Genomic DNA, 25,390 nt, shown 5'->3' with positions numbered 1-25,390 from the left:
CACCTTTGTGGCAAAAATGTAAGCATACAAAGTCACAACACTCCACAATATGAATAGAAAATTAACAAGAATTTCATGCATCGACCTACAACGGGAAAATGGTTACATCTGATCAAATACAGTAAAAATGTCAAACATCACTACTTTTCTTATAAAAGAAATAATCACATTACAGACTTATACAAGTCCAGTTGCCTTTTTCCAACGCCTTTTGGATTTCACATTACAGTATAAAACCATGCATTCTGTAGTGACAGATTTAAAAAAGAAAATGTGGTTTGGATGGATGTCTATGGGGCATTTTTGGCCACGAAGGTGACCAGAGTGACTGAAGGTGCTGCCGGCAGCAGAAAAATTCCAAAATCAAATAAAAACACAAGAATCACAGAGACAGGATCATGAGGACAAAATACACAGAGACCAGATCATGAGAACAAAAATGCCGCGACAGGGAACAAAGGGAAATGCAGGGCTATATATACATAAGAGGATATGAGTGGAGAGAAGATGAGCAATCAAGGAAAACACAAGGAGGTACAACAGACAGGAAACCAAGAAATTAACGAAATAAAACAGGAAATTCAAAACATTCACAAATAAAAGACAAGAACACAGAACCATGACAGAACCATGACATCCAGACTCTAATCACCAACAAAGCCCCATCCAACTATTGTTTATTTTATGGAAAATAATTCATTTTTGTGTTTTGTTTTGTAAAAGAAATGGTGAAATATTTTGAATCACCAGACTGACATTTAAATGGTTAAAATCCTGAAAACTATTGGAAAAGTTGAACAAATCTGAAGTTGTTAAAGTGATTTATAAAGGATCGAGGATTTTATGACTCTTTCTTTATGCGTGCACACATTTTTGCCACAAAGGTGTCCGAGAGTGGAAAATTGGAGGAGGGTTTAAGGGTTAATGTACTTTTACATGGATATTTTAGCAACTTTTAACATCTCTAAGTTAAAAGATTGCCAAACTAGTCTCTTCAGTCTAATCTGGATTATTTGAACTTCACTTCATGTAGCCTAATTTAGTTTACTTAACGTTACTGTAGTTCATGTTCAGTTTAATCTGGATTGTTTTACTTTATCTTGTGTTCAGTTAATCTTAATCTGTGTAAATCAGAAAAAAAAATGAATTATTGCCTTAATCGGACTATAACAGGAGAACTTAAGTGCATGTAAACACGTGTAAACACGGTGTTCCCATTATCTGATTAAGACACCCAGATAATACGATTGGAATCGGAGTTTTCATTGGATCATGCATGTGTGCACACTCCACAACCACTGCGCTGAAGTGTGACCCCGGAACAAAAATGTCCAAGAAAGCCGATCACAGAAGAAGAAGAGGAACAGAGCCGCTAGAAGAACCGTCTGAGGGACAGCGCGGATCTTACCTGCACAAGAAGTAGCGCGAACATTACATACAAGATTAAAAAATGTACTATTATCCGTCTGGTTGTTCATTTTAAATGCCAGTCTGCCGCATGAACAACTCTCACTCTCACGCCGTATTAACGTGGTATTAACCTGCTGAAAAGACACGTATCTCCACCTAGTGTGGAAGAGGAGAACCGTTATTCAATTTTATTGCGCTGCATTTAAACTGGGACAAGGACTGTAGTCAGAAAGTCGAATTTTGAGCATAACTCGATTAAGCTCTGCATGTAAACGCGCTGAGTGTAACCAGAGCTATAAAGCAGTGTCAATCTGAAATACAACTAGATACAAGTATAAACTTGGTTATATATAGACTTACACGTAGTCCTGTAACCTGAAACCTGAGACAACAACAAATCAATGTAGACAGAATTTTTATGATCACATTACAGCCCAATACACAGTAATAATTTGTCTGTTTATTTCAAACTGCTCTGATTTACTGGTAATATCTTCACTGGGACTTTATCTCCAGTGTTAATGTATGGAAATATTCTATCAGTGAAAGTGTGTCTGAAGGTGTGTATGTGTTTGTTAGTATCAATATCAGAGAACGACAGTTTTCCTTTGTTCCAGTCCAGATTCACTCTGATCCTCTGGAGCTTCTTCTTTACTGGAAGGTAAGTCGGATGATTTGGTCGTGAGAATGCTGAGTATTTACCTTCATAGAACCATATTCCCCACCATCCAGGCTTTATGCGTCCCTTCCTCTGGACAGACTCTGCTAACACACCCAGTTCCCACACTGTGTTATCTCCAACCTCAACATCCCAGCTGTGAGTCCCTGAGTTAAATCCCTCAGAGCCCAGGACAGAACCAGAATAATCCAACCTCTCTGGATTATCAGGAACCTGTTGTTCATCTCCTCGTCTCACACTGGTCAGATCTTCAGACAGGATCATTTCTGTTCCAGTAGTGTTTGGATCCAGAATGACAGGAGTGTAGGAGACCAGGTCCTTCATGTTGTTCCAGGTGTGGAAGGCCAGGTTGCCCAGATGTTTGGCCTGGTCTATCAGAGCTCCTGAGGGCAGCTGTGGATCATCCAGCAGGGGGCAGCGCTGGACTCTTTCCACTGCAGCCTTGTAGTTGTTGAGGAATGAGACGTCTTCAGCTCTCAGCTCCTCCTCTGTGGCTCTGACTGTGTCTGAAAGAGCTGCTATCTCTCTGCTCAGAGCCTCCATCTTCTCCTTCATCATCTGACTCTTCTGCTCCTCTTCCTCCCTCAGTGCAGCCATCCTGGCCTCCTCTTCCTCTGCTAGAAACTGGTGAAGCTTCTTGAACTGCTCCTTAATCTGCTTCTCTGTATATTGGGCCTGGACCTTGATGTGTTTTTCTGTTTGATCAAACGCCACTTTAACTTCTTCACAAACCTTTAACTTCTTCTTTAAGGGCTCCAGAGTTTCCTGAAGGTTCTTCTTGTGCTGTTGTGCAGCTTCTTCGATGGGACTGAATCTGTGTTTGGAGTGATCTTTTGAGTCTCTGCAGACGACACACACTGGCTGCTGATGGTCCAGACAGAAGAGTCTGAGTTTCTCAGAGTGCAGACTGCAGAGAGCCTCTGGAGATCTCTGATCTCTCTCCTGTAAGAAGGACTCACACAGGTTCCTCAGCACCAAGTTTAAAGGTGGATCATCTCTTGAAGATCTTCTCTTACAAACTGGACACTCGTGTAATGGATTCTTTGTCCACCAGTTCTTCAGACAGACTTTACAGAAGCTGTGGCTACATGTTAGAAGAACAGGATCTCTGAAGACCTCCTGACAGACCGGACAGCAGAGATCCTCCTCTGATCTGGAAGCCATTTAGTCTCTGAGTGAAGCTGGAACACAGCAGACACAAAGTCCAGTCAGTCATGGCTCTCCTCCATCTTCTACTAACTTCCTTATTTTTTGGTCAAACTCACCTTCAGTGTGTGGAGAGTCAGCAGCTTGAAGCAGCAGTGTTGTAGTTTCCACTTTTCTCTCCTGTAGCTGGACTCACTCAGAGGAAGGTGTTAGTTTGATTTTAATCTGAATCTGATCATGTGTCTCTCTTTAGTCACACACAATAATGAACTGTTTCCTGGTTTGTCTTAGGTGAATCAGGTGAGGGGGGTGGAGCTTTATCTGAACTCCTCTGATGAATGTAGTTGGACCAGTTGATCAGGGGAGTGTAGTAAGTGAAGCATTTTATGTATTTCCGTTATGGAGTGAGTTACACCAGTGTTCTGTGTTTATTTATATAAATAGAGCAGCTTAAATGTTTTTTGTGTCCTTCCGAATTTTCCACATTTCTTTGCAAAAAAATGTCTTAAACATCCTGAAAGTAGACATAGAGAACATAGACATATGAAGTAATTTTCCATCCTCTTATCCAAGGTCAGGTCGCAGTCACAACAGGCTCATTAAGGAAGTCCAGACATCTCTCTCTCTTCCCTTCAACACTTTCCAGTTCTTCCTGGATGAATCCTGATGCATTCCCAAGTCATATGAGATATGTAATCCCTAGAGCGAGTTCTGGGTCTACCCTGCGGGTCTCCTCCTGGCTGACTGTGCCCAGTAAACCTCCAAAGGGAGAACAAGAGGGAGGCATCTAGGAGATATCGTAACAACTTGACCAAACCATATCTATGTGAAGGAGCAGTGGTTCTACTCCAAGCTCCTCATCTCTAAGGGTGAGCCCAGTCACCCTTCAGAGGAACCTCATTTCAGCCACTTATAACCTCGATGCCATTCTTTCAGTCACTACCCACAGAACACATCGTAGGCCTACTCCAAGTCCACAAACCACATATAACATTTGACCACTCCCTGTCCATCCTCATCCACTCCACTTTACCATGTTCTCTGTTTTGTATTTGTCTTGTTCTGTCAGACTTGTTCTGTGCTTGTCCCTTTATGTTTATAATTATGTAAATGTCACATTCTGCCACTCACCATTCAGTACTTTTCCCTCACTGCCCAGTTCCAATAGCTGACCTACACTCATTATCCCCCAGGGTTCCCAGTATCCACTCCTGAACCTCCTTGTCCAACTTTGCCCGGGATGATCTCAGAGCTGAGTGAGGACCCTGCAGTGTTATAATGGAGATTCTGAACTTTGCCATCCCTTTCTGACATCCTGATATTTTCCACTGATGACGCAGATATTGTGGCCTGTATCAGGAATGGGCAGGAGGAGGAATACATGAACCTGATGAGGGCCTTCAGTGACTGGAGCACTAAGAACTATCTGCTGCTGAACACCTCCAAGACCAAGGAAATGGTCATAGACTTTAGGAGATCTAAGCAACAGCTGAAAATGAATCAAAGGAACTCTAAGAGACTGGACAGAGTGGTTAAGAAGGCCGGGACTTTGATTGGCAGGATGTTGGACTAACTGGGGGATATTGTTGAGAGGCACACAAGCAACACGGTGCAGTCCATCCTGAACAACATCAGGCACCCCATTCATGACATCCTGGAGGAGCAGAGAAGCAGTAACAGTGGGAGGCTTCTCTCACTATGCTGCAGGACTGAAAGGTTCAGGAGGTCCATTGTCCCCACAGCCATCAGACTGTACAACAACACTGTTTAAATGCTTTAATACTAATTTGTAAATTGTTCAACTGTACATAGTTTTCACACAGTAATTCATATTAACATGCTAGTACAGCCCATGGATATATATATACTTCCACATATTTCTACATACTTACACATACTTCTACATATTTTCTTGCACTGTAGATTCTGGTGATTTTGTTGGTGTGTTATGTTGATGTCTGTGTATATTTGTGGACAAGCTACAGGACACTTGAATTTCCCCCAGGGGATGAATAAAGTATTTTTCTATTCTATTCTATTCCGAGAAAACTAAGGTGGCGTATGTCATTAGCAACTTGATTGGCAGAGCCCTCTGGGGAACAACAGAATGGGAGAGGCAAACTCCCACCTGTGTATCCTTCCAGACATTCTCTGATGAGCTGTGCAAGGTCTTCGGGCTGGGAGATGCTGGTCTAGATGCTGGCTGTGATCTACTTTGCTGGCTGTGATCTACTTTCCATACATTAGGGGAACCAGACAGTGGCTGACTACTCCATTGTCTTCTGGACCGTCAGAGTGACTGGAACACTGCTGCACTCCACAACACTTTTCTTCATGGTCTTGCAGATTATACTGACGACGACTTGGTTTCCTTCCCTGTACCCTCCACACTTGACAGACTCATTGAGATCAGCACCTGGTTGAACCTCCACATCCAGGCCAGGAGAAGAGAGAAGAGACAGGATGTAGCACATCTGAATTCATCACCAAAGTCACACCTGGGGTGGGAGGAAACTGGAGCACCCAGAGAAAACCCTGAGCTGGACTCGAACCCAGACTTTCTCACTTGGAGGCATCAGTGCTAAGCACTGACCCACTGTGCTGCCTGTGGTTTAAAGTGCCTGTGGTAAATTACTGTGATTAATAAAGTCATCAGATGGAACCTATGCTCAAAACCACGGCCTCTGCAAACACTGCTGCTACCATCCCCAGAACCATCCAGGTGGAAGGCTGCAGCCCCACATCCCTCCCCATCTCTTTCTACACCAGATTCAAGACAGACACCGCCTTCCAACTGGAGGAGAGAAGATCTACACCACACCCTCTCTACTTTTAAGGTCAGGCTTTAGACTTTCCTTTTTCATGAAGCAAAGAGTTAGAGCTGCTGGGGGATGATGCACTGAGCTTCGGTCCTCTACTTGTTTTTTTCTGGCACTCTCATATCCTCTACTCTCGGGGTCCTCAACCCTTGCAGCAAAGGTAAGAAAAAAGCACTTAATGATGTGGCTCTCACCTCCCTTGTGATGAAAACCATGGAGAGGATCAACACCACCAGAGCAACGGACCCCATGATGGACCCATTCCAGTTTCCATATCGTACACACAGAGACCAGTTAATCCTGTGGATTCTGGACTTTCTTACCAACGGGTTCCAGAGGGTTCAGTTTAAACCGGAGAAGTGATTTCATGTCTAAACTCTCTGAGAGCATCGCCGCCTCTATGTGGACAAATTCATACTACAAGTTACAACCTGCAGCAGCTGAATCTACAAGTCTGAGAAAAGATGAAGCAGACAAAGACAGAACATGAACCAGGAGGAGGAGCTTTGGTTTTTATCATTTATTCAAGATCAAAACATTTACATCTAAATTCAGCATCACAACATTTACAGCCTGAACAGAGGCTGAAATACAAGAAAACTTTATTCTAATAATTCATTAGGAATATAAAAAGCCATTGGAGTCATTACACCTGAAGAAGAAGAAGAAGAAGACATTCAATCTTTATATTTATTGACCCATATATTGATTGGGCTTTGTTCATGTCAGTGTTCATGTCAGTGTTCATGTCTGGTAGAGACTGGTTTTTGAGTCTCTGATATGATTGTTGTATTGATTTATGTTTTCAATCAGACCTCAGTCCTACCTGTCCACTGACTCCACCCCCTCCACCCATCCTGCGCAAACAGGAAACAGGTGAGACTCAGACATTGAAAACTATCACTGCAACCATCAGAGATTAAATGATTTTATCTTAGTTGTCGTACTTTATCTTAGCTTAGTTTAGTTTGGCTTAATGTGACTTAGTTTTACTTTACAACACTTAAGCTCTTTAGATTGGGTTATCAGATTTAAGCTTATTTTAGCCTATCTTAACTTATCTTACTTTATTTAGTGTTTTGTTTAATATTGGCTGTGTTGGGTTTAGTTTAGTTGACTTTAGATCCGCTTTTGTCTATATCTTCAGCTATGTGCTATATTACTAGATCCTACGTGTTTCCTTCAGTTTGATGTTTGTATCTATGACAGAAGTTAGTTTATCTTGTTTCTCCTGCTCTTTTTTTCTCTCTATCTTCTCTGTTTCTACCCGGCTGGTCTTCAGCAGATGGTCCCTCCATATGAGCTGGGTTCTGCTCAAGGTTTCTTCCTGTTAAAAGGGCCAGTTTTTCCTGCCACTGTCCTCCTCAGGCTGCTCTGGAGGTTGCAGGCTGTTTTTTGTGAAGCGTCTTGAGACGATTTGTATTGTTATTGGCATTATATAAATAAAACTGAATTGAACTGAATTAAAACAGGGCTTGGCAACCCACAGTAGTGAATTGTGCGTAGTAGGGATGCTGCTCAAAGTCCTTCACTTTTTCCACGCTAACTGCCTCAGAAAATCACCAACTATTCACTCAGCAGTGAACAACAGAGCTACTACTACTCTTCTAAATTTGAATTTATGGTGGCCCAGCTCACTATTTATTGAAATTTTTGACCCCAGGAAAGCAAACCATGGATAAATCTAATAAAAGAAGAGTTATATATAACTGCAAAACACTATAGTGTTTTAGACATACGCCTAGCATAGAGGTAAAAAACTATAGATGCAGTGTTATCTTCATTTTAGATGTCGAAGGGTTTTTGTGGCTCCCAGTGTTTTCTTTTCTGTGGGAAACGGGTCCAAATGGCTCTTTGAGTGTTAAAGGTTGCCGACCCCTGGTCTATAGTTTAGTGTTTAGTCTCTTTAATTTAGTCTGGAGTATCTTAATTTAATTTATTATTTTATGAAATAAAACCATATACAAGTACATAAAAATAATCATGTAGGTGCAGACACATAGTTGTAGAATTTCCTGTAACCTGAACACTGAGACAACAACACATCAATCTAGACGGAATTGCTATGATCACAATACAACCCAATTTATTATATTAAACATTTATAATCATCCTGTTTATCTCTAACTGCTCTTATTCACTGGTATTATCTTCAGTGGGAGTTTATCCACACTGTTAATGAATGGAAACATCCTCTCAGTGAAAGTGTGTTTGAAGGTGTGTATGTGTTTGTTAGTATCAATATCAGAGAATGACAGTTGTCCTCTGTTCCAGTCCAGATTCACTCTGATCCTCTGGAGCTCATTCTTTACTGGGAGATCATTGGAATTATCTGGTGGTGACCATGCTGAGTATTTACCTTCATAGAACAATATTCTCCACAATCCAGATCGTGCGTTTCCCTTCCTCTGGACAGACTCTGCTAACACACCGAGTTCCCACCATTTGTTATCTCCAACCTCAACATCCCAGCTGCGAGTCCCTGAGTTAAAGCCCTCAGAGCCCAGGACAGACCAGTTATAATAAAACCTCTCTGGATTATCAGGAAGTTGTTGTTTATCTCCTAATCTCACACTGGTCAGATCTTCAGACAGAATCAGTCTTGGATGAGCAGTGTTTGGATCCAGAATGACAGCAGTGTAGGAGACCAGGTCCTTCATATTGTTCCAAATTTTGAAGACCAGGTTGCCCAGATGTTTGGCCTGGTCTATCAGAGCTCCTGAGGGCAGCTGTGGATCATCCAGCAGGGGGCAGCGCTGGACTCTTTCCACTGCAGCCTTGTAGTTGTTGAGGAATGAGACGTCTTCAGCTCTCAGCTCCTCCTCTGTGGCTCTGACTGTGTGTGAAAGAGCTGCTATCTCTCTGCTCAGAGCCTCCATCTTCTCCTTCATCATCTGACTCTTCTGCTCCTCTTCCTCCCTCAGTGCAGCCATCCTGGCCTCCTCTTCCTCTGCTAGAAACTGGTGAAGCTTCTTGAACTGCTCCTTAATCTGCCTCTCTGTGTGTCGGGCCTGGACCTTGATGTGTTTTTCTGTTTCATCAAACTTGACTTTAACTTCTTCATAAACCTTTAACTTCTTCTTTAAGGGCTCCAGAGTTTCCTGAAGGATCTTCTTTAGATCTGTTGCAGCTTCATCGATGGGACTGAATCTGTGGTTGGAGTGTTTTCTTGAATCTCTGCAGACGAGACACACTGGCTGCTGATGGTCCAGACAGAAGAGTCTGAGTTTCTCAGAGTGCAGACTGCAGAGAGCCTCTGGAGATCTCTGATCTCTCTCCTGTAAGAAGGACTCACACAGATTCTTCAACACCAAGTTTGAAGGTGGATCATCTCTTGAAGATCTTCTCTTACAAAATGGACACTCGTGTGTTGGTTTCTCTCTCCACCAGTTCTTCACACAGACTTTACAGAAGCTGTGGCTACATGTCAGAACAATAGGATCCTTGAAGATCTCCTTACAGACCGGACAGCAGAGATCCTCCTCTGATCTGGAAGCCATTTAGTCTCTGAGTGAAGCTGAAACACAGCAGACACAAAGTCCAGTCAGTTATGGCTCTCTTCCATCTTCTACTAACTTGCTATTTTTGGTCAAACTCACCTTCAGTGTGTGGAGAGTCAGCAGCTTGAAGCAGCACTGTTGTAGTTTCCACTTTTCTCTCCTGTAGCTGGACTCACTCAGAGGAAGGTGTCAGTTTGGTCTGAAGATGGCTCTGATCATCTATGTCTCTCTTTAGTCGCACACAACAATGAACTGTTTCCTGGTTTGTCTCAGGTAAATCAGGTGAGGGGGTGGAGCTTTACCAGAACTACTCTCATAAATGTTGAACTTTGACGTGTTATTCAGGTGTTCAGAGTGTTTCAGTCCAAAGGGTTTAATCTCAGCATCAGCTGATGGTGTTTAATTGTGGACTGAGTTGCTCCAGTGTGCGTCATGATTTTATTGATATAAACTTTTTGCCCTTAACTGTTTTCTACATTTCTTTTTCTTTTCCACACTTCATCATAATCATCTTGAGGTAACTTAACGAAACATCGGTGAAGGGAATGTGTGCCGCATTTTTAAATTACCATCTGTCCATCTGTTTTCATGGATAAATATAAGTATATGCCTTGTTTCCTGTAATATTCCTATAGGGATATACAATGTGAATATTATTGACCCTTGCACAAAACCCAGAGGAACTTCATTACTTACTTTTGCATTAATAGAAGATTCAAAGAGAGACAAGTCCATCCTCTGAAGCCGTGAAGAGAGCATTGGTAACTTTAACCAGAGCTGTTTCTGTACTATGATAAACTCCAAAACCTGAAACTCTTCAAACCATTCCTGTTTAAATGGTTTAAATGTAAAATGACATTTAAAATAAAAGCAACACTGGAAACACTGGTGTACTTGGTCATTTTATGCAAGTCTTTGAGATCTTCTCAGGTCAGAAGGTGTGGCAGATTTTCCGGAGGCCTCTATTGTGGAAGGCATCAATCAATTTGCATGTCGTTTGCAGTCACTCACCAGCATTCTTCTGCGACTCGTGTATCTAGAGCAGCATGAATGCGCATCACTTGTGTTTTTGGAAGGGCTGATGTTCAGTCCTGTTTGCTTTGCATCCTGGTTGAGTTTGTCAGTTTTCTCCTGCGTGTGGGTATATTTAGAGACGAGAACAGCAAGGTCATCAGAAAAATCTTGGTCTTTGCGCTGGGAAAACAAAGTCCACTGGATGCCCCCTTTATTGGCCTTTGTCTTCCTCATCACCCACCCAATGGCCATCAGGAAGAGAACTGGAGACGTGGTACAGCCCTGCCACACACCAGACTCTATGACAGGATATTACACTTAACTGAAAGTGGTGATAGAACAGCTCCATCAGTGAGAACATTTTTGGAGGTTCTCCAAAAATGGTCTTCTCTCTTGTGACCTTCCATAGGGTGCCATGGTGTGGGCTGTCAGACTTACTTTACTTACTCCCTGTTATGCCTCCTGGCATATAGGGCAGCAGGTGCTGTTTTTCTAACATGCTTGTTTTTACAAGACAGAGGGGTTAGCCCTGTGCTTAACCCCCAACCTGAACGACCAGTGGACCCTACCCTTTGACCTGTCCAGAGTGGGTGGCCCTGCCAGGAGTTAAAATCTCCCACTGGCATACCTCTAGAGGTCATTGAGACACACAAGCTCCCCAGCCACTACAAGTTTGCAATCCAACGGGGAGGTAGGATGTCAAAGGCTTTTCGAAATTCTATGAAATTAATGTGTAGTGTGACAGTCCTTTCTGCACACTGCTCAATAATGTTCTTCAGGGCTCTTCAAGATCTGATCTGTACATCCCCTCTCTCTCCTAAATCCTGCCTGTTCCTCTCTCAGGTTTTGATTGACGGCGGACATAATTCTGCCAAGTACAATTCTACAAAATACTTTTGATGGTATGGACAACAATGTGATCCCCGGCCAATTGTCGCAGTTTTGGAGGTTGTCTGTCTTGGGCAGTTTGGCAATCAGTCCCTTGTCCCAGTCTGCAGACATTGTCTCCTTTTTGCAGATGCTTCTGAACAGTTCTGTGAGAACCTTGGTAGACATGATAAGATCTGTTGTCAGCATCTCAGCATGGATGACATCTATGCTGCCAGCTTTCCCACCCTTCATGTCATAATTTGCACGCTTTACCTCTTCATGGTACAACAACATGGCGGCGCATGTAGTTGCAGCGGCTCATTGCACTCTCGGTCGGTGCTATGTTTGGGTGTTAGTGTACGTGTTGATTTGTGTTCCGTACTCTTCATGTTGGACAAACAACATATACAGTCGGGACTATCTCCTGACGATCGGAGCCCGCTACGAACAAGATGTTACAGCTGATTTTCAACGCTTGTTCAACATACCGGGGGACATAGCGAGGACCCCCGGCGCACCGTGGATTACCATCCCAGCAGGGAGGAGGCGTCGGCGGCGTAGAGAGAGAAGGCAGAAGCGGGGCTGCAGGGCCGCCGCGCTAGCTAGGCTACGGAGACAACCACACAAACCAACGCTCCCCAGCCTGTTTGTCTCCAACGCCAGATCCCTTGCAAACAAGATGGATGAACTGAGACTACGGGCTGTATCTCACAGCGCAGTGAAGGACAGCTGTATTCTTCTGATCACGGAGACCTGGCTGCATCCAGACGTACCGGACTCTGCCATCGAGCTAGCAGGCTACACAGTACAGCGCCACGACAGAACGGAAGACTCCGGTAAGAGCAGAGGAGGGGGGCTCTGTGTGTACGTGAACAACACCTGGTGTACCAACACAGCGACTGCCATCAGCCACTGCTCCCCAGACCTGGAGTATGTGACTGTTAGATGCAGACCAACATACCTCCCCAGAGAGTTCACCGTAGTCATGGTAACCGCTGTTTACATACCACCGGATGCTAATGCTAAAACAGCTGTTGGACTTTTGCATGGCAGCATTAGCCATCTGCAGAGCATCTATCCAGATGCTGTGCACATCATAGCGGGGGACTTCAACCATGCAGACTTGAAGACAGCGCTCCCCAAATTCCACCAGCATGTAAAGTGTGCTACAAGAGAGGCTAACGCCCTGGACAAAGTCTACTCCAACATCAAGCTAGGCTACAGGGCTAGACCACTCCCACACCTGGGTCAGTCCGATCACTTGTCCCTGCATTTAATTCCTGCTTATGCCCCCTTCAGGAAAACTGCTCCAACCATCACCAAAACCATCAAATCCTGGCCCGAGGATGCGGCACAGCAGCTGCAGGACTGTTTCGACAGGACAAACTGGGATGTTTTTGAACATCAGGACTTGGAGGTTTTTTACAGACAGTGTACTGTGCTACATCAAGAACTGTATAGACACTGTAGCTGTGGATAAACGCATCTGGGTCTTCCCAAACCAGAAGCCCTGGATGACTCGGGAGGTCCAACAACTGCTAAAGACCAGGAACACCGCCTTCAGGTCTGGGGACTGGACCGTCTACAGCACAGCCCGAGCTAACCTGAAGAGAGGCATCAGAATGGCTAAGTCTGACTACAGGAGGAGGATAGAGGGCTATCTTGACAGCAACAACAGCAGGCAGGTGTGGCAGGGAATCCAGCATCTCACCAACTACAGGACCAACCTCGCAGCTGCGGAAGACAACGCCACGCTGGCAGAGGAGCTGAACCTCTTCTTTGCCCGCTTTGAGGTGAAACCAACACAGGCAGCCACACTACATCAAGCGACCCACAACACCATACTCCTCGTTGTAGAGGAACACGAGGTGAGGCGCACACTGCGGGCCGTCAACCCAAGGAAGGCTGCTGGACCTGATGGCGTCCCTGGACGTGTCCTGAAAGACTGCGCCGATCAGCTGGCTGGGGTCTTTACCAGGATCTTCAACCAGTCCCTAGCCCTGTCTACAGTCCCATCCTGCCTGAAATCTTCCACCATAGTCCCCATACCCAAGAAACCACACATTTCTTGCCTCAACGATTAGCGGCCAATGGCACTAACCCCTGTGGTGACGAAGTGTTTTGAAAAACTGGTCCGGGGTCACATCACAGCACTTCTCCCTCCTGGCTCTGACCCCCATCAGTTTGCCTACAGAGCTAACAGATCCACAGAAGACGCCGTGACCACAGCCCTCCATGCTGCTCTGTCACATCTGGAGCAGCAGGGGAGCTATGTGCGGATGCTCTTTGTGGACTACAGCTCTGCTTTTAATACTATTCTCCCTCACAGACTGGTGGACAAATTGGGGGACCTGGGTCTCCCTCACTCCACCTGCATGTGGATTCTGAGCTTCCTGACCAACCGACAGCAGAGAGTTAGGGTGGGAAAACATACATCCACTGCCCTCAGCCTTAGTACTGGCTCTCCACAGGGCTGTGTGCTGAGTCCCCTGCTCTATTGTCTGTACACATACGACTGCACCTCTGCCCACCACAGCAACACCATCATCAAGTTTGCTGATGACACCACAGTGGTGGGGCTCATCTCAGGAGGCGACGAGTCCGCCTACAGAGATGAGGTGGAGTGGCTGTCAGTGTGGTGCAGGGAGAACAATCTGCTCCTCAACAACTCAAAGACAAAAGAACTCATAATAGACTACAGGAGGAAAAAAACGGACATTGCATCACTAAACATCGGGGGAAAATGTGTGGAGAGGGTAGCTGACTTCCGTTTCCTGGGGGTCCACATTGAACAGGGCCTCACATGGAACGCAAACACCTTTGAGCTGATAAAAAAGGCCCAGCAAAGACTGTACTTCCTGAGGGTTCTCAGGAAGAACAATATCAAGGAGAAACTGCTGGTGTCCTTTTACAAGTGCTCCATAGAGAGCATACTGACTTACTGCATCTGTGTATGGTACAACAGCAGCACTGTGGCTCAAAGGAAAGCTCTCCAAAGGGTCGTGAATACAGCCCAAAAAATCATTGGCTGCCCTCTCCCCTCACTGGAGGACTTGCACAGCGACCGCTGTCTCAAAAAAGCACAACACATCACAAAGGACACTTCTCACCCCGGACACTCTCTGTTTGCACTGCTGCCTTCAGGCAGACGATACAGAGCAATAAGAACAAGAACTAACCGTCTCAGAGACAGTTTTTACCCAACAGCTATAACAAAACTCAATGCAATCAAAACAACCCTCAATCAATATGAATGATGTGATGTGTGAGAATGTGGCTATTCTTATTTATTAGTTTTGTTTGTTTATTTATTTTTTTTTTTTTATTTGTCTTTTTATTTTTATTATTATGCATATGCACTGGCTGATGGCACTTTTAATTTCGTTGTACTCGTGACAATGACAATAAAGATCTATCTATCTATCTATGGGTAGGGGGACTGGTATCAATGTTGGCGACATCTTCTCTTGGTGGAGGTTTGGCAGAGCCATCTGCTCTGGACAATGTTGTACCCATCTCGCGGGCTATTTTTTTTAAAAAAATTTCCCCACATATTCTTTCTTTTTTTAAATTTTGCAACTTTGGCATTGATATCTCGCATGATCACTAGTATGCCGTGCTGAGGAACTTTGGAGACTGTCTGTTGTAACTGGTCCTACCTGTCATCTTCTTCCCTGTTCTCCACTTCATTAGTCACTGCACGAAGCAGACTCTGATCAGCCTATCACTGAGGTGGTTCCCACTCCGATAGCATTAAGAGCTTTCTACATTTCTTCATAGTTAAAAACATTGTCATTCAGGTCCAGAAAGTATGCAAATGGATAACATGCTATACAGTCGTAGCACATTATAGGTAGGTATAGGTAGCATTAAAGGATAAGATTGTGAATACATCTGGGGATGCTTCATTCACCTTAGGTGAATGTAGCGTTGGCCAGGAGGGGTTGATGTCAGCAGGCAGTACTGTTCATTGGGTGTTTCGACTCTTGCAGCAACACTCTCTGAATGCTGAGTCAGCAGTGGTGGCCATGTCACTGCCCATATGCTCCTCCTGGCTTCCATCTTAACTTCACTCTCCTGCTCCATAAACAGTACTTTCTGCTGCCCACCATCCTGTGAGCTGCGGTATTCCTTTCCTTCCCTGCCATTCCAATGGCAGTGAGCATTCTCCATACTGACTGGGCAGGGAATCCTCTACAGCTGACCTGAACGGGGCATAACTAAGCCTGCCTAATGTTTTCTGTGTGTTTGTGTTTTGTTTGTTTGTTTTACCTCTTTAGACCATAATACCACAGCTGGCCTCAGAGTTTCTGGACAATCTGTAGCCTTACTCCCAGGTTGACCTTCATTTCCCATGTTTGGAGCAGATTTGTTCTTCTTTTCCCTTTATCTTACTAACTGGACTGATGTGGTTTTCCGTGGTGGTTAATGTTTTCTTGGAAGATCATGGTTCATGGTTCATGGTTGTGATCATGGTTTTGAGTTTCCTGTTTTATTTTTTATTAGTTTCATAAATTCCTGTCTGTGTGCCTCGTGTTTCTGTCTTGATGTCTGTCTGTGTCTTGTTTTGTGTTTCCTGCTTAATATTGTTTAGTCTCTGGATTTCCTGTCTCTTGTGCCTCCTTGTATGTTGATTGCTTATTGGTTTCTTCTGGTTTGATTGCCCTCATTAGTTGCACCTGTGCCTTGTCATCTCTGTGCCCTCTTGTGCCACAAAAACTCTACCTGGACAAACGGCCCTGGCACAAAGAGATATATATTAACTTTTCCAGTGCGTTTTAGGCACTTCCTACGCCATGCACTTAGATCATCCATTCATCTAAAGCTTTTCGTTCATCACTCGCTTGGATCCTAAAATTTTATACCATTCCAGTCTGGATTGCTAACGTTAGCCGGCGCTAGCTCAACCGGCTCCTGTTTTTAGCACTGGAAGCTAACCCCACAGCAAAAACCACAGAACCCGGCCAAACACAAAGAAGATCCGTGTACACGTGCCGTCCACATTGTCGGTAAGTTTTGCTGCTTACCGTCACTTGATACCACCTGATGCCACCATATCAAGCTCTAGGCTCCGGGTTTGGAGCCCCTGTATGTGACTCATTCGTTAACTGCAATTGCTCTCTTTAAATAAAGGAGACCAGCGCCGCTTTATACGCCTTTTAGCCCTGTACTTAAACCCCGCTTTCTGTGTTTCTATTTTCAAGTCAACCCATTTCTACAATATGGCTCCACTTACCTCGCCATCCGGTTGTGTCAGCTGCGCTCGTCTGGCCAACAAGGTCCAGGAACTTGAAGGGAAAATCTCTACGCTACAGGATCCAGGAAGAAGAGAAGCTCCTCGAGTCCAACATCTTAGCCTTCCGTCACCTCCACCTGATGGACCTGGGCCGTGTGCCCATACCGTGCGTCACACCGGCGCCACGGAAGTCTTCTGCCCACCCGGCTTCATCCACCCAGTCCTTACCAATAAAGTCCTGCTCACCGCCCACTCACCCGGCTGCTGCAACTTCTGTCCCCCAGCACGGCACTCTAGTCAACCTCGGTTGTTTTTAAATGTGCTTTATAAATAGATTGTTTGATATATAGCCCTGGCTTTTCCTTTGTTATCTGTCGCATCATTGATGGTTTTTCCTGGTGTGATGATGTTTCCCTGTGTGTTGCTTGCGAGACTAGTGATTTCAGTGATTTAGTGATTTCATCTCTAATCTCTCTCTCGGAGCATCACTGCCTCCATGTGGACAAACTCTTTATAATTTATTCAAGGTCACAACTTTGAATTTAAGGATCATAATATTTACATTTAAATTCAACTTCACAACTTTTACAGCCTGAACAGAGGTTTAAACACAACAAAATTATGTCCCAATAATTCACAACAATATAAGAAGCAGTTGTAGACAGTTCACCTGAAGAAGAACAACGAACAAGAAGCAACCCTGCTATATATATATATATATATATAAAACAGGTACAAACTCTATACTACAGTAAAACAAGACATGACATAATTAAAAATCCAGCGTATTTGTCTGTTTTTGATATTTGTCTTGAATTCCCCCAGAGTACCAAGATGTGTCAATTCCAAGTCTTTATGCATATTCATTCTTCATGCACATCATTCCAGGTAGGCAGGGCGGAAGATTTAACAGGTTGTTTTGCCCAGTTTAGTTCAGGCTTTCGGGACCTGCATCTGTATAGTGTTCTGAGAGTGCAGGCCATATCGACTGAGGTTTCTACACATGCATAAACACATATGTATGCTGAAGTCCAAAAATAGATTTGTAAATAAAAGTCAGTATATGAAAGTGTCTATGGACATACAAAGAGTCACACAGTCTTCCACGCAAGGAGTTTGAGAAGAATCTGCCAGATGTTTTGGCCCAGCAAGATAGAACTGTTCTATTTCACTGGTAATATCTTCACTGGCACTTTATCCAGAGTGTCAATGTAAGGAAACATGCTCTCAGTGAAAGTGTGTCTGAAGGTGTGTATGTGTGTGTTAGTATCAAGATCAGACAATGAAAGATTTCCTCTGTTCCAGTCCAGATTCACTCTGATCTTGTGAAGCTTCGTCTTTACTCTGAGAACGGTGGAAAGAGCGTGTGGTGACCATGCTGAGTATTCACCTTCATAGAACCTTATTCCCCACCATCCAGACTCTATATCTCCCTTCCTTTGGACAGACTCTGCTAACACACCCAGTTCCCACACTGTGTTATCTCCAACCTCAGCATCCCAGCTGTGAGTCCCTGAGTTAAATCCCTCAGAGCCCAGGACAGAACAGTGATAATTAAACCTCTCTGGATTATCAGGAACCTGTTGTTGTTCATCTCTTCGTCTCACACTGGTCAGATCTTCAGACAGGATCAGATCTGGATGAGCAGTGTTTGGATCCAGAATGACAGGAGTGTAGGAGACCAGGTCCTTCATGTTGTTCCAGATGTTGAAGGCCAGGTTGCCCAGATGTTTGGCCTGGTCTATCAGAGCTCCTGAGAGCAGCTGTGGATCATCCAGCAGGGGGGAGCGCTGGACTCTTTCCACTGCAGCCTTGTAGTTGTTGAGGAATGAGACGTCTTCAGCTCTCAGCTCCTCCTCTGTGGCTCTGACTGTGTCTGAAAGAGCTGCTATCTCTCTGCTCAGAGCCTCCATCTTCTCCTTCATCATCTGACTCTTCTGCTCCTCTTCCTCCCTCAGTGCAGCCATCCTGGCCTCCTCTTCCTCTGCTAGAAACTGGTGAAGCTTCTTGAACTGCTCCTTAATCTGCCTCTCTGTGTGTCGGGCCTGGACCTCGATGTGTTTTTCTGTTTCATCAAATTTCACTTTAACTCGTTTACAAACATTTATCTTTTTTTTTAAGAGCTTCAGAGTTTCCTGAAGGATCTTCTTTAGATCTGTTACAGCTTCATCGATGGTACTGAATCTGTGGTTGGAGTGTATTTTTGAATCTCTGCAGACGAGACACACTGGCTGCTGATGGTCCAGACAGAAGAGTCTGAGTTTCTCAGAGTGCAGACTGCAGAGAGCCTCTGGAGATCTTTGATCGCTCTCCTGTAAGAAGGACTCACACAGGTTCCTCAACACCAAGTTTAACGGTGGATCATCTCTTGAAGATCTTCTCTTACAAACTGGACACTGGTGTAATGGATTCTGTCTCCACCAGTTCTTCAGACAGACTTTACAGAAGCTGTGGCTACATGTCAGAACAACAGGATCTTTGTAGACCTCCTGACAGACCGAACAGCACAGATTGTCCTCTAATCTGGAAGCCATTTAGTCTCTGAGTGAAGCTGGAACACAGCAGACACAAAGTCCAGTCAGTTATGGCTCTCCTCCATCTTCTACTAACTTCCTGTTTTTGGTCAAACTCACCTTCAGTGTGTGGAGAGTCAGCAGCTTGAAGCAGCAGTCTTGTAGTTTGCACTTTTCTCTCCTGTAGCTGGACTCACTCAGAGGAAGGTGTTAGTTTGGTCTGATGCTGAATCCGATCGTCTGTGTCTCTCTTTAGTCACACACAATAATAAACTGTTTCCTGGTTTGTCTGAGGTGAATCAGGTGAGGGGTTGGAGCCTTATCAGGAACTCCTCTTATAAATGTTGAACTTTGACCTGTGATTCAGAGAGTGTTTCAGTCCAAAGGGTTTAATCTTGGAGGGAGCGCAGGTAGTTGAACTCAAAACAATGTCGCAAAAATGACATATTCTTCAGATAATAAAGAGGAAAAAGGGGAGAAAACGCCTAGATAAAGGTTTGTTTGCAGGTCTTGGTAATTGAATGTTTATCAAAGAGATTTGTGTGGCTTTTAATATGTTTCCGCTTTTTTGGCTTGAAAACACTGTTTTTGCTAACGTTTCATCACGAACGTTACACCCCTAAGTTTGCTGCTGGTAATTTATGTTGGTAAAATAAACATAGGCTACTTTCTTATATCAACTCATAAGTTATGTGAAACCTGCCCAGGAGCACTGTTAAAGTACTTTAGAGGCACAGTATCAGTCTAGTACCAGTCCATCCTCAGGCTTAGCTGTAGGTAATGCACCAGATAAGGGACAGACTGTCACCATATAGTATACATTTAATTTCTCTGTATAAAAAGAATTACACACAAAGGGAAATTGATTTAGTCAAAGTACCTCATTAATATGTGTGTATGTTTTTCATCTGAGGTCCATCTCCATCCTCTACAGAGCTCACTTGCTCCCACTGTCCCTTATACTTTACACTGTGCCCACTGATGGGTTGCTCCACAGATTTCCTTAACTTTTCCTGTGACTGTTGCATTAGCAGAGCAGAGCTTTTTAAAGCTGAAATTAATAAAGGATTATTTGATATCTTCCATGGCACAAGAAGGACTGATTGGACTGTCAGGACAAAGTTAGCCGTCAGATGTCATAAATGACTTTGCCTCCCCTGTTTATGAGTGGGTGGAATGTTAAGCAAGAACAGAGTAACACTGAAAAAAAGCAAATGTGTGGATTAAGGTAGTTTATTTTGATTATTTATTTTGTTTTACTAAAGCTTTTACTCATAGTTACATACATTTATATAGTTTTAAGACCTGATTACTCAACTAATTGTTCATTTATGTCATTATTTAAGTATTTGCTTGATATTTTAATTAATTTTATTCTGTCTGTTTTATACATTTGGGTTTGTTATTATTTTTACGTATCTAAGTGATTTTATTTGGTGTTGCACCTTATTAGGGCCATGAGGCAATGCACTATTGTTATTCTGCATTTTTCTTCTTCTTATTATTTTTCCTCTTCCTCCCAAATTACATATCAAAACATGCGGTTTGATTGGCATTAGTGTGCTGTTACTTGTCTCCAGAAAATACCAATTTTGCAAAAAAATTTCCATTGAAATCAAAGGGATGGTGGAAAAAGAGTAAAAAAAATCTGTGGATCATCTACTGCTCAGGCATATCTTACCTAGGGACTTAATTTAAACTTTAAACTGTAGACACAAACCTTGTGTATTGGTGCATTAATCCATGTTTTGATAGGTCTTATAGTTTTTGATCAATCACTGTTCAATGACCATAATCATTTTTGTAGAAATTTTGTAAAGATTATAATGGGTGTGTATTGCAAGGAATGTTGGTGCTAGAGTGGATGACATCATCAGCTAGAGTGGAGGAAGGTGTCTGAAATTGTCTGAAACTTTTTTCTTTCCATGCCTGTCCCGGCCACAATTTACACTCTAGATACAAGATTTTTTCCACAGTTGTAGAAAAACTTGTTATGTCTTTCACAATGAGCTCGGCAAAGCAGTGAGACGTACAGAATTTAGCCTGCGAGCCTCTGTTCGCGGTCACATCTCTCTCCTCTCCATTGACTGTAATGCAAAGATTTTCTGAGAGAAGCAGAACAAACCTCTGTTTTTAACTTCCACGTGTCTCTAAAGTATTTACTCCAGAAAGACTAAAGGTCTTACGACGCCCACGGTCTGCGTGTTTTTCTGGTAGGAGTTACCGTTTTGTCACAGTGAGCCCAAATGTCAGATCATTTCAGAGGGAGAAAATCCACATCTTCTCTGTGTCCCCGCTCAGCGCGGTTCTGTCGTCATTCACGACCATCTTGAGTTCCCACGGCCACAGCTGAGACCAATTCATTAATCAGGGACTCCTCTGATGTCTCTGCTGTTAATTCTGCTGATCCCGGTCTCCCATACATTTCGACACTCCTCTCCCACACACACAAACACATACATAACTTCATGTTATTACAGTTACAGACACACACACACACACACACACACACACACACACACCAAGACACACACACAGGTAACTTTATATGATTACAGCTATGGATACACACACGTCCCAGAAGGTTTAGTTTAAACTGGAGAAGTGATTTCATCTCTAATCTCTCTCTCAGAGCATCACCGCCTCCATGTGGACAAACTATGAGTTACAACCTGCAGCCACTGAATCTACAAGTCTGAGAAAACTTGAACCAGACAAAGACAGAAAATGTACCAGGAAGAGGAGTTGTTTTTTTTTTTATCATTTATTCGGGATCACAACATTTACATTTAAATTAAAAATCACAACATTTACAGCCTGAACAGAAGTTTAAACACAAGAAAACTTTGTGGTAATAATTCACAAGAATATATGAAGCAGTTGCACCCTGTTCATCTGAAGAAGTAGACATTCAATCTTTATATTTATTGATCCGTTTATTGATTTATTCTGTTTAATTAAACAGTTAATCTCATCAGCGTTCTTGTCTGGTAGAGACTGGTTTTCTGAGTCTTTGATATTTTTGTTGTATTTATTTCTGTTTTCAGTCAGACCACAGTCCTACCTGTCCACTGACTCGGGCCGGAGTCACCCATCCTGCACAAACAGGAAACAGGTGAGAAACAGACACTCGGAATTATCTCTGCAACCATTGGAGCTTGTTTTAATGTGAAACAGTTTAGCTCAGCTTAATTTATAGTATGGAGCTTCGCTTATCTTAGGTTGTCTTAGCTTAGTTTAGCTGAGTTTGGGTGAATTGGGCTTAGTTTACTTAACCATACCTTAGCAGTTTACATACCTTTACTTTAACTTGGATTACCTTGTTTTATTTTATCTTAGCCTATTGTAACTGGTCTTACTTTATTTTTTGTTTTGTTTAATGTTGATTGTTTTGGGCCTAGTTTAACTTAGTTGACTTTAGTTTAGATTAGCTTAGCTTTTAGCATTTAGTTTAATCAGATACGTTTCTCTTCAGTTTGGTCTGGATTATCTTAACGTCACATCATCTAGCCTAGTTCATTTTACTTAACTTTACTGTAGTTCAGTTTAATATGAATTTTTTTAGTTTGTGCTCAGTTAATCTTAATCTTTGTTGCTGTAACCAGAGCTATGGAGCATCAATCTGAAATAAAAATAAAATTACAAGTATATAAACATAATCATGTAGGAACAGATGTAAAGTTCAAGGTTCAACGTTTCTTCATTTGTCTCCTGTAGGAGAATTACTGCAATGTAACACACACAATATATATATATATATATATATATAGTAAAGATTGTAAAGATACAATAAAGCAATAAAAACAACATGTGAGTAGTTATACAGTTTTCTGTGACCTCAACCCTGAGGCAACAACACATCAATCCAGACAGAATTTTTATGATCACGTTACAGCCCAATACACATTTATAATCATCCTGTTCATCTCTAATCGCTCTGTTTCACTGGTAATATCTTCACTTTCTTCCCAGTGTTAATATATGGAAACATCCTCTCAGTGAAAGTGTGTCTGATGGTGAGTATGTGTGTGTTAGTATCAAGATCAGAAAAGGACAGATATCCTCTGTTCCAGTCCATATTCACTCTGATCCTCTGGAGCTTCTTCTCTATTGGGAGATCAATGGAATGATCTGGTAGTTTCCATGCTCCGTATTTACCTTCAGTGAACCATATTCCCCACCATCCAGACCCTATGTCTCCCTTCCTCTGGACAGACTCTGCTAATACACCCAGTAACCACACCGTGTTATCTCCAACCTCAACATCCCAGCTGTGAGTCCCTGAGTTGAAGCCCTCAGAGCCCAGGACAGAACAGTTACAATCAAACCTCTCTGGATTATCAGGAAGTTGTTGGTAAACTCCTCGTCTCACACTGGTCAGATCTTCAGACAGGATCAGATCTGGATTAGCAGTGTTTGGATCCAGAATGACAGGAGTGTAGGAGACCAGGTCCTTCATGTTGTTCCAGATGTTGAAGGCCAGGTTGCCCAGATGTTTGGCCTGGTCTATCAGAGCTCCTGAGGGCAGCTGTGGATCATCCAGCAGGGGGCAGCGCTGGATTCTTTCCACTGCAGCCTTGTAGCTGTTGAGGAATGAGACGTCTTCAGCTCTCAGCTCCTCTGTGGCTCTGACTGTGTCTGAAAGAGCTGCTATCTCTCTGCTCAGAGCCTCCATCTCCTCCTTCATCCTCTGACTCTTCTGCTCCTCTTCCTCCCTCAGTGCAGCCATCCTGGCCTCCTCTTCCTCTGCTAGAAACTGGTGAAGCTTCTTGAACTGCTCCTTAATCTGCCTCTCTGTGTTTCGGGCCTGGACCTTGATGTGTTTTTCTGTTGCATCAAACTTCACTTTAAATTGTTCACAAACCTTTAACTTCTCCTTTAAGGGCTCCAGAGATTCCTGAAGGATCATCTTGAGTTCTGTTACTACTTCATCGATGGGACTGAATCTGTGGTTGAAGTGTTTTCTTGAATCTCTGCAGACGAGACACACTGGCTGCTGATGGTCCAGACAGAAGAGTCTGAGTTTCTCAGAGTGCAGACTGCAGAGATCGTCTGATCTCTGATCTCTCTCCTGTAAGAAAAGCTCACACAGGTTCTTCAACGCCAAGTTTGAAGGTGGATCATCTCTTGAAGATGTTCTGTTACAAACTGGACACTGGTGTAATGGTTTCTCTCTCCACCAGTTCTTCAGACAGACTTTACAGAAGCTGTGGCTACATGACAGGAGAACAGGATCTCTGAAGACCTCCTTACAGACCGGACAGCAGAAACCCTCCTCTGATCTGGAAGCCATTTAGTCTCTGAGTGAAGCTGGAACACAGCAGACACAAAGTCCAGTCAGTCATGTCTCCTCCATCTTCTACTAACTTCCTGTTTTTGGTCAAACTCACCTTCAGTGTGTGGAGAGTCAGCAGCTTGAAGCAGCAGTGTTGTAGTTTCCACTTTTCTCTCCTGTAGCTGGACTCACTCAGAGGAAGGTGTTAGTTTGGTCTGACGCTGAATCTGATCGTCTGTTTCTCTCTTTAGTCACACCCAAAATAATCTGTTTTCTAGTTTGTCTCAGGTGAATCAGGTGAGGGGTGGAGCTTTATCAAAACTACTCTCATAAATGTTGAACTTTGACGTGTTATTCAGGGAGTGTTTTAGTCCAAAGTGTTTAATTTTAGAGGGAGCATCAGCTGATGGTGTTTAATTGTTGAGTGAGTTGGTCCAGTGTTTGCTATGAGTTTATTGATATAAACAGAGCAGCTTAAAGGCTTTTGCGTCATCAAGAGTTTTCCACATTTCTTTGTAAAATGACTCAAACATTTTCACACAAGTCCTGAACTTTTGCAAATACAACAGGCACTACGCTATACAGTAGTAGCACAGAATTACATGAATAGAATAAAATGACCTTTATTGTAATTATACAGTGTATGATTACAATAGATCTTTTTACTTGAGGCAGCCTCAAGTAAAAAGAAAGATACATTAAAATAAGATAAGATTAAGATAAAATAAAATAAAAGTAAGGAGTCTTAGGCTGAGGACACATCTGATTTCTCCCTGAACCAACAGGAGGGGAGGACTTCTCCCGACAGTCCATAAGGGACAGGACTGTTTTTGTTTCCTTTGCAGATTTCTGAGACCATAAAACAAAGCCATAAAACAAGCTTTTAAGCACATTCCCGTGCCAACAAACAAAGGGTTAAGACTTTTCT

At 43.2% G+C, this 25,390-nt stretch overlaps 3 protein-coding genes across 3 annotated transcripts; all 3 read right to left on the bottom strand.

Moving 5' to 3' along the window:
- Positions 1–290: 290 nt before the first annotated feature.
- Positions 291–10,106, bottom strand: LOC125010612. Its single transcript, XM_047589378.1, has 8 exons — positions 9,654–10,106; positions 8,183–9,571; positions 6,881–6,911; positions 5,618–5,733; positions 3,957–3,994; positions 1,895–3,253; positions 1,771–1,792; positions 291–337 (listed from the first exon to the last, which is right to left on the bottom strand). The coding sequence occupies exons 2-8, from the start codon at positions 9,552–9,554 to the stop codon at positions 291–293; spliced, it is 2,985 nt and encodes a 994-aa protein (XP_047445334.1). The 5' UTR covers positions 9,555–9,571; positions 9,654–10,106.
- Positions 10,107–17,186: 7,080 nt separating this feature from the next.
- Positions 17,187–19,457, bottom strand: LOC125010976 (zinc-binding protein A33-like). The gene is made up of 2 exons (XM_047589953.1): positions 19,308–19,457; positions 17,187–19,225 (listed from the first exon to the last, which is right to left on the bottom strand). Exon 2 carries the CDS (start codon positions 19,206–19,208, stop codon positions 17,838–17,840), a length of 1,371 nt encoding a protein of 456 aa, XP_047445909.1. The 5' UTR covers positions 19,209–19,225; positions 19,308–19,457; the 3' UTR covers positions 17,187–17,837.
- A 2,478-nt stretch (positions 19,458–21,935) lies between these two features.
- Positions 21,936–24,758, bottom strand: LOC125010978 (nuclear factor 7, brain-like). The gene is made up of 2 exons (XM_047589955.1): positions 24,578–24,758; positions 21,936–24,497 (listed from the first exon to the last, which is right to left on the bottom strand). The coding sequence occupies exon 2, from the start codon at positions 24,478–24,480 to the stop codon at positions 23,116–23,118; it is 1,365 nt and encodes a 454-aa protein (XP_047445911.1). The 5' UTR covers positions 24,481–24,497; positions 24,578–24,758; the 3' UTR covers positions 21,936–23,115.
- Positions 24,759–25,390: the final 632 nt, after the last annotated feature.

The sequence above is a fragment of the Mugil cephalus genome, chromosome 7 (genome assembly GCF_022458985.1).
Source record: "Mugil cephalus isolate CIBA_MC_2020 chromosome 7, CIBA_Mcephalus_1.1, whole genome shotgun sequence".
Classification (NCBI taxonomy): domain Eukaryota; kingdom Metazoa; phylum Chordata; class Actinopteri; order Mugiliformes; family Mugilidae; genus Mugil; species Mugil cephalus.
This window is presented reverse-complemented; position numbering and strand designations above follow the sequence as displayed.

Coding starts and splice junctions, on each gene's coding strand:
- LOC125010612 (XM_047589378.1), bottom strand. CDS start 9,554: ATGGCTTCCAGATCAGAGGAGGATCTCTGCTGTCCGGTCTGTAAGGAG. Junction 6,912..8,182: donor AATACCAGTGAATAAGAGCA/GTTAGAGATAAA, acceptor CTGTTTGCGCAG/GATGGGTGGAGGGGGTGGAG. Junction 1,793..1,894: donor TCCCAGTGAAGATATTACCA/GTAAATCAGAGC, acceptor TTGTTGTCTCAG/GTTTCAGGTTACAGGACTAC.
- LOC125010978 (XM_047589955.1), bottom strand. CDS start 24,480: ATGGCTTCCAGATCAGAGGAGGGTTTCTGCTGTCCGGTCTGTAAGGAG.
- LOC125010976 (XM_047589953.1), bottom strand. CDS start 19,208: ATGGCTTCCAGATTAGAGGACAATCTGTGCTGTTCGGTCTGTCAGGAG.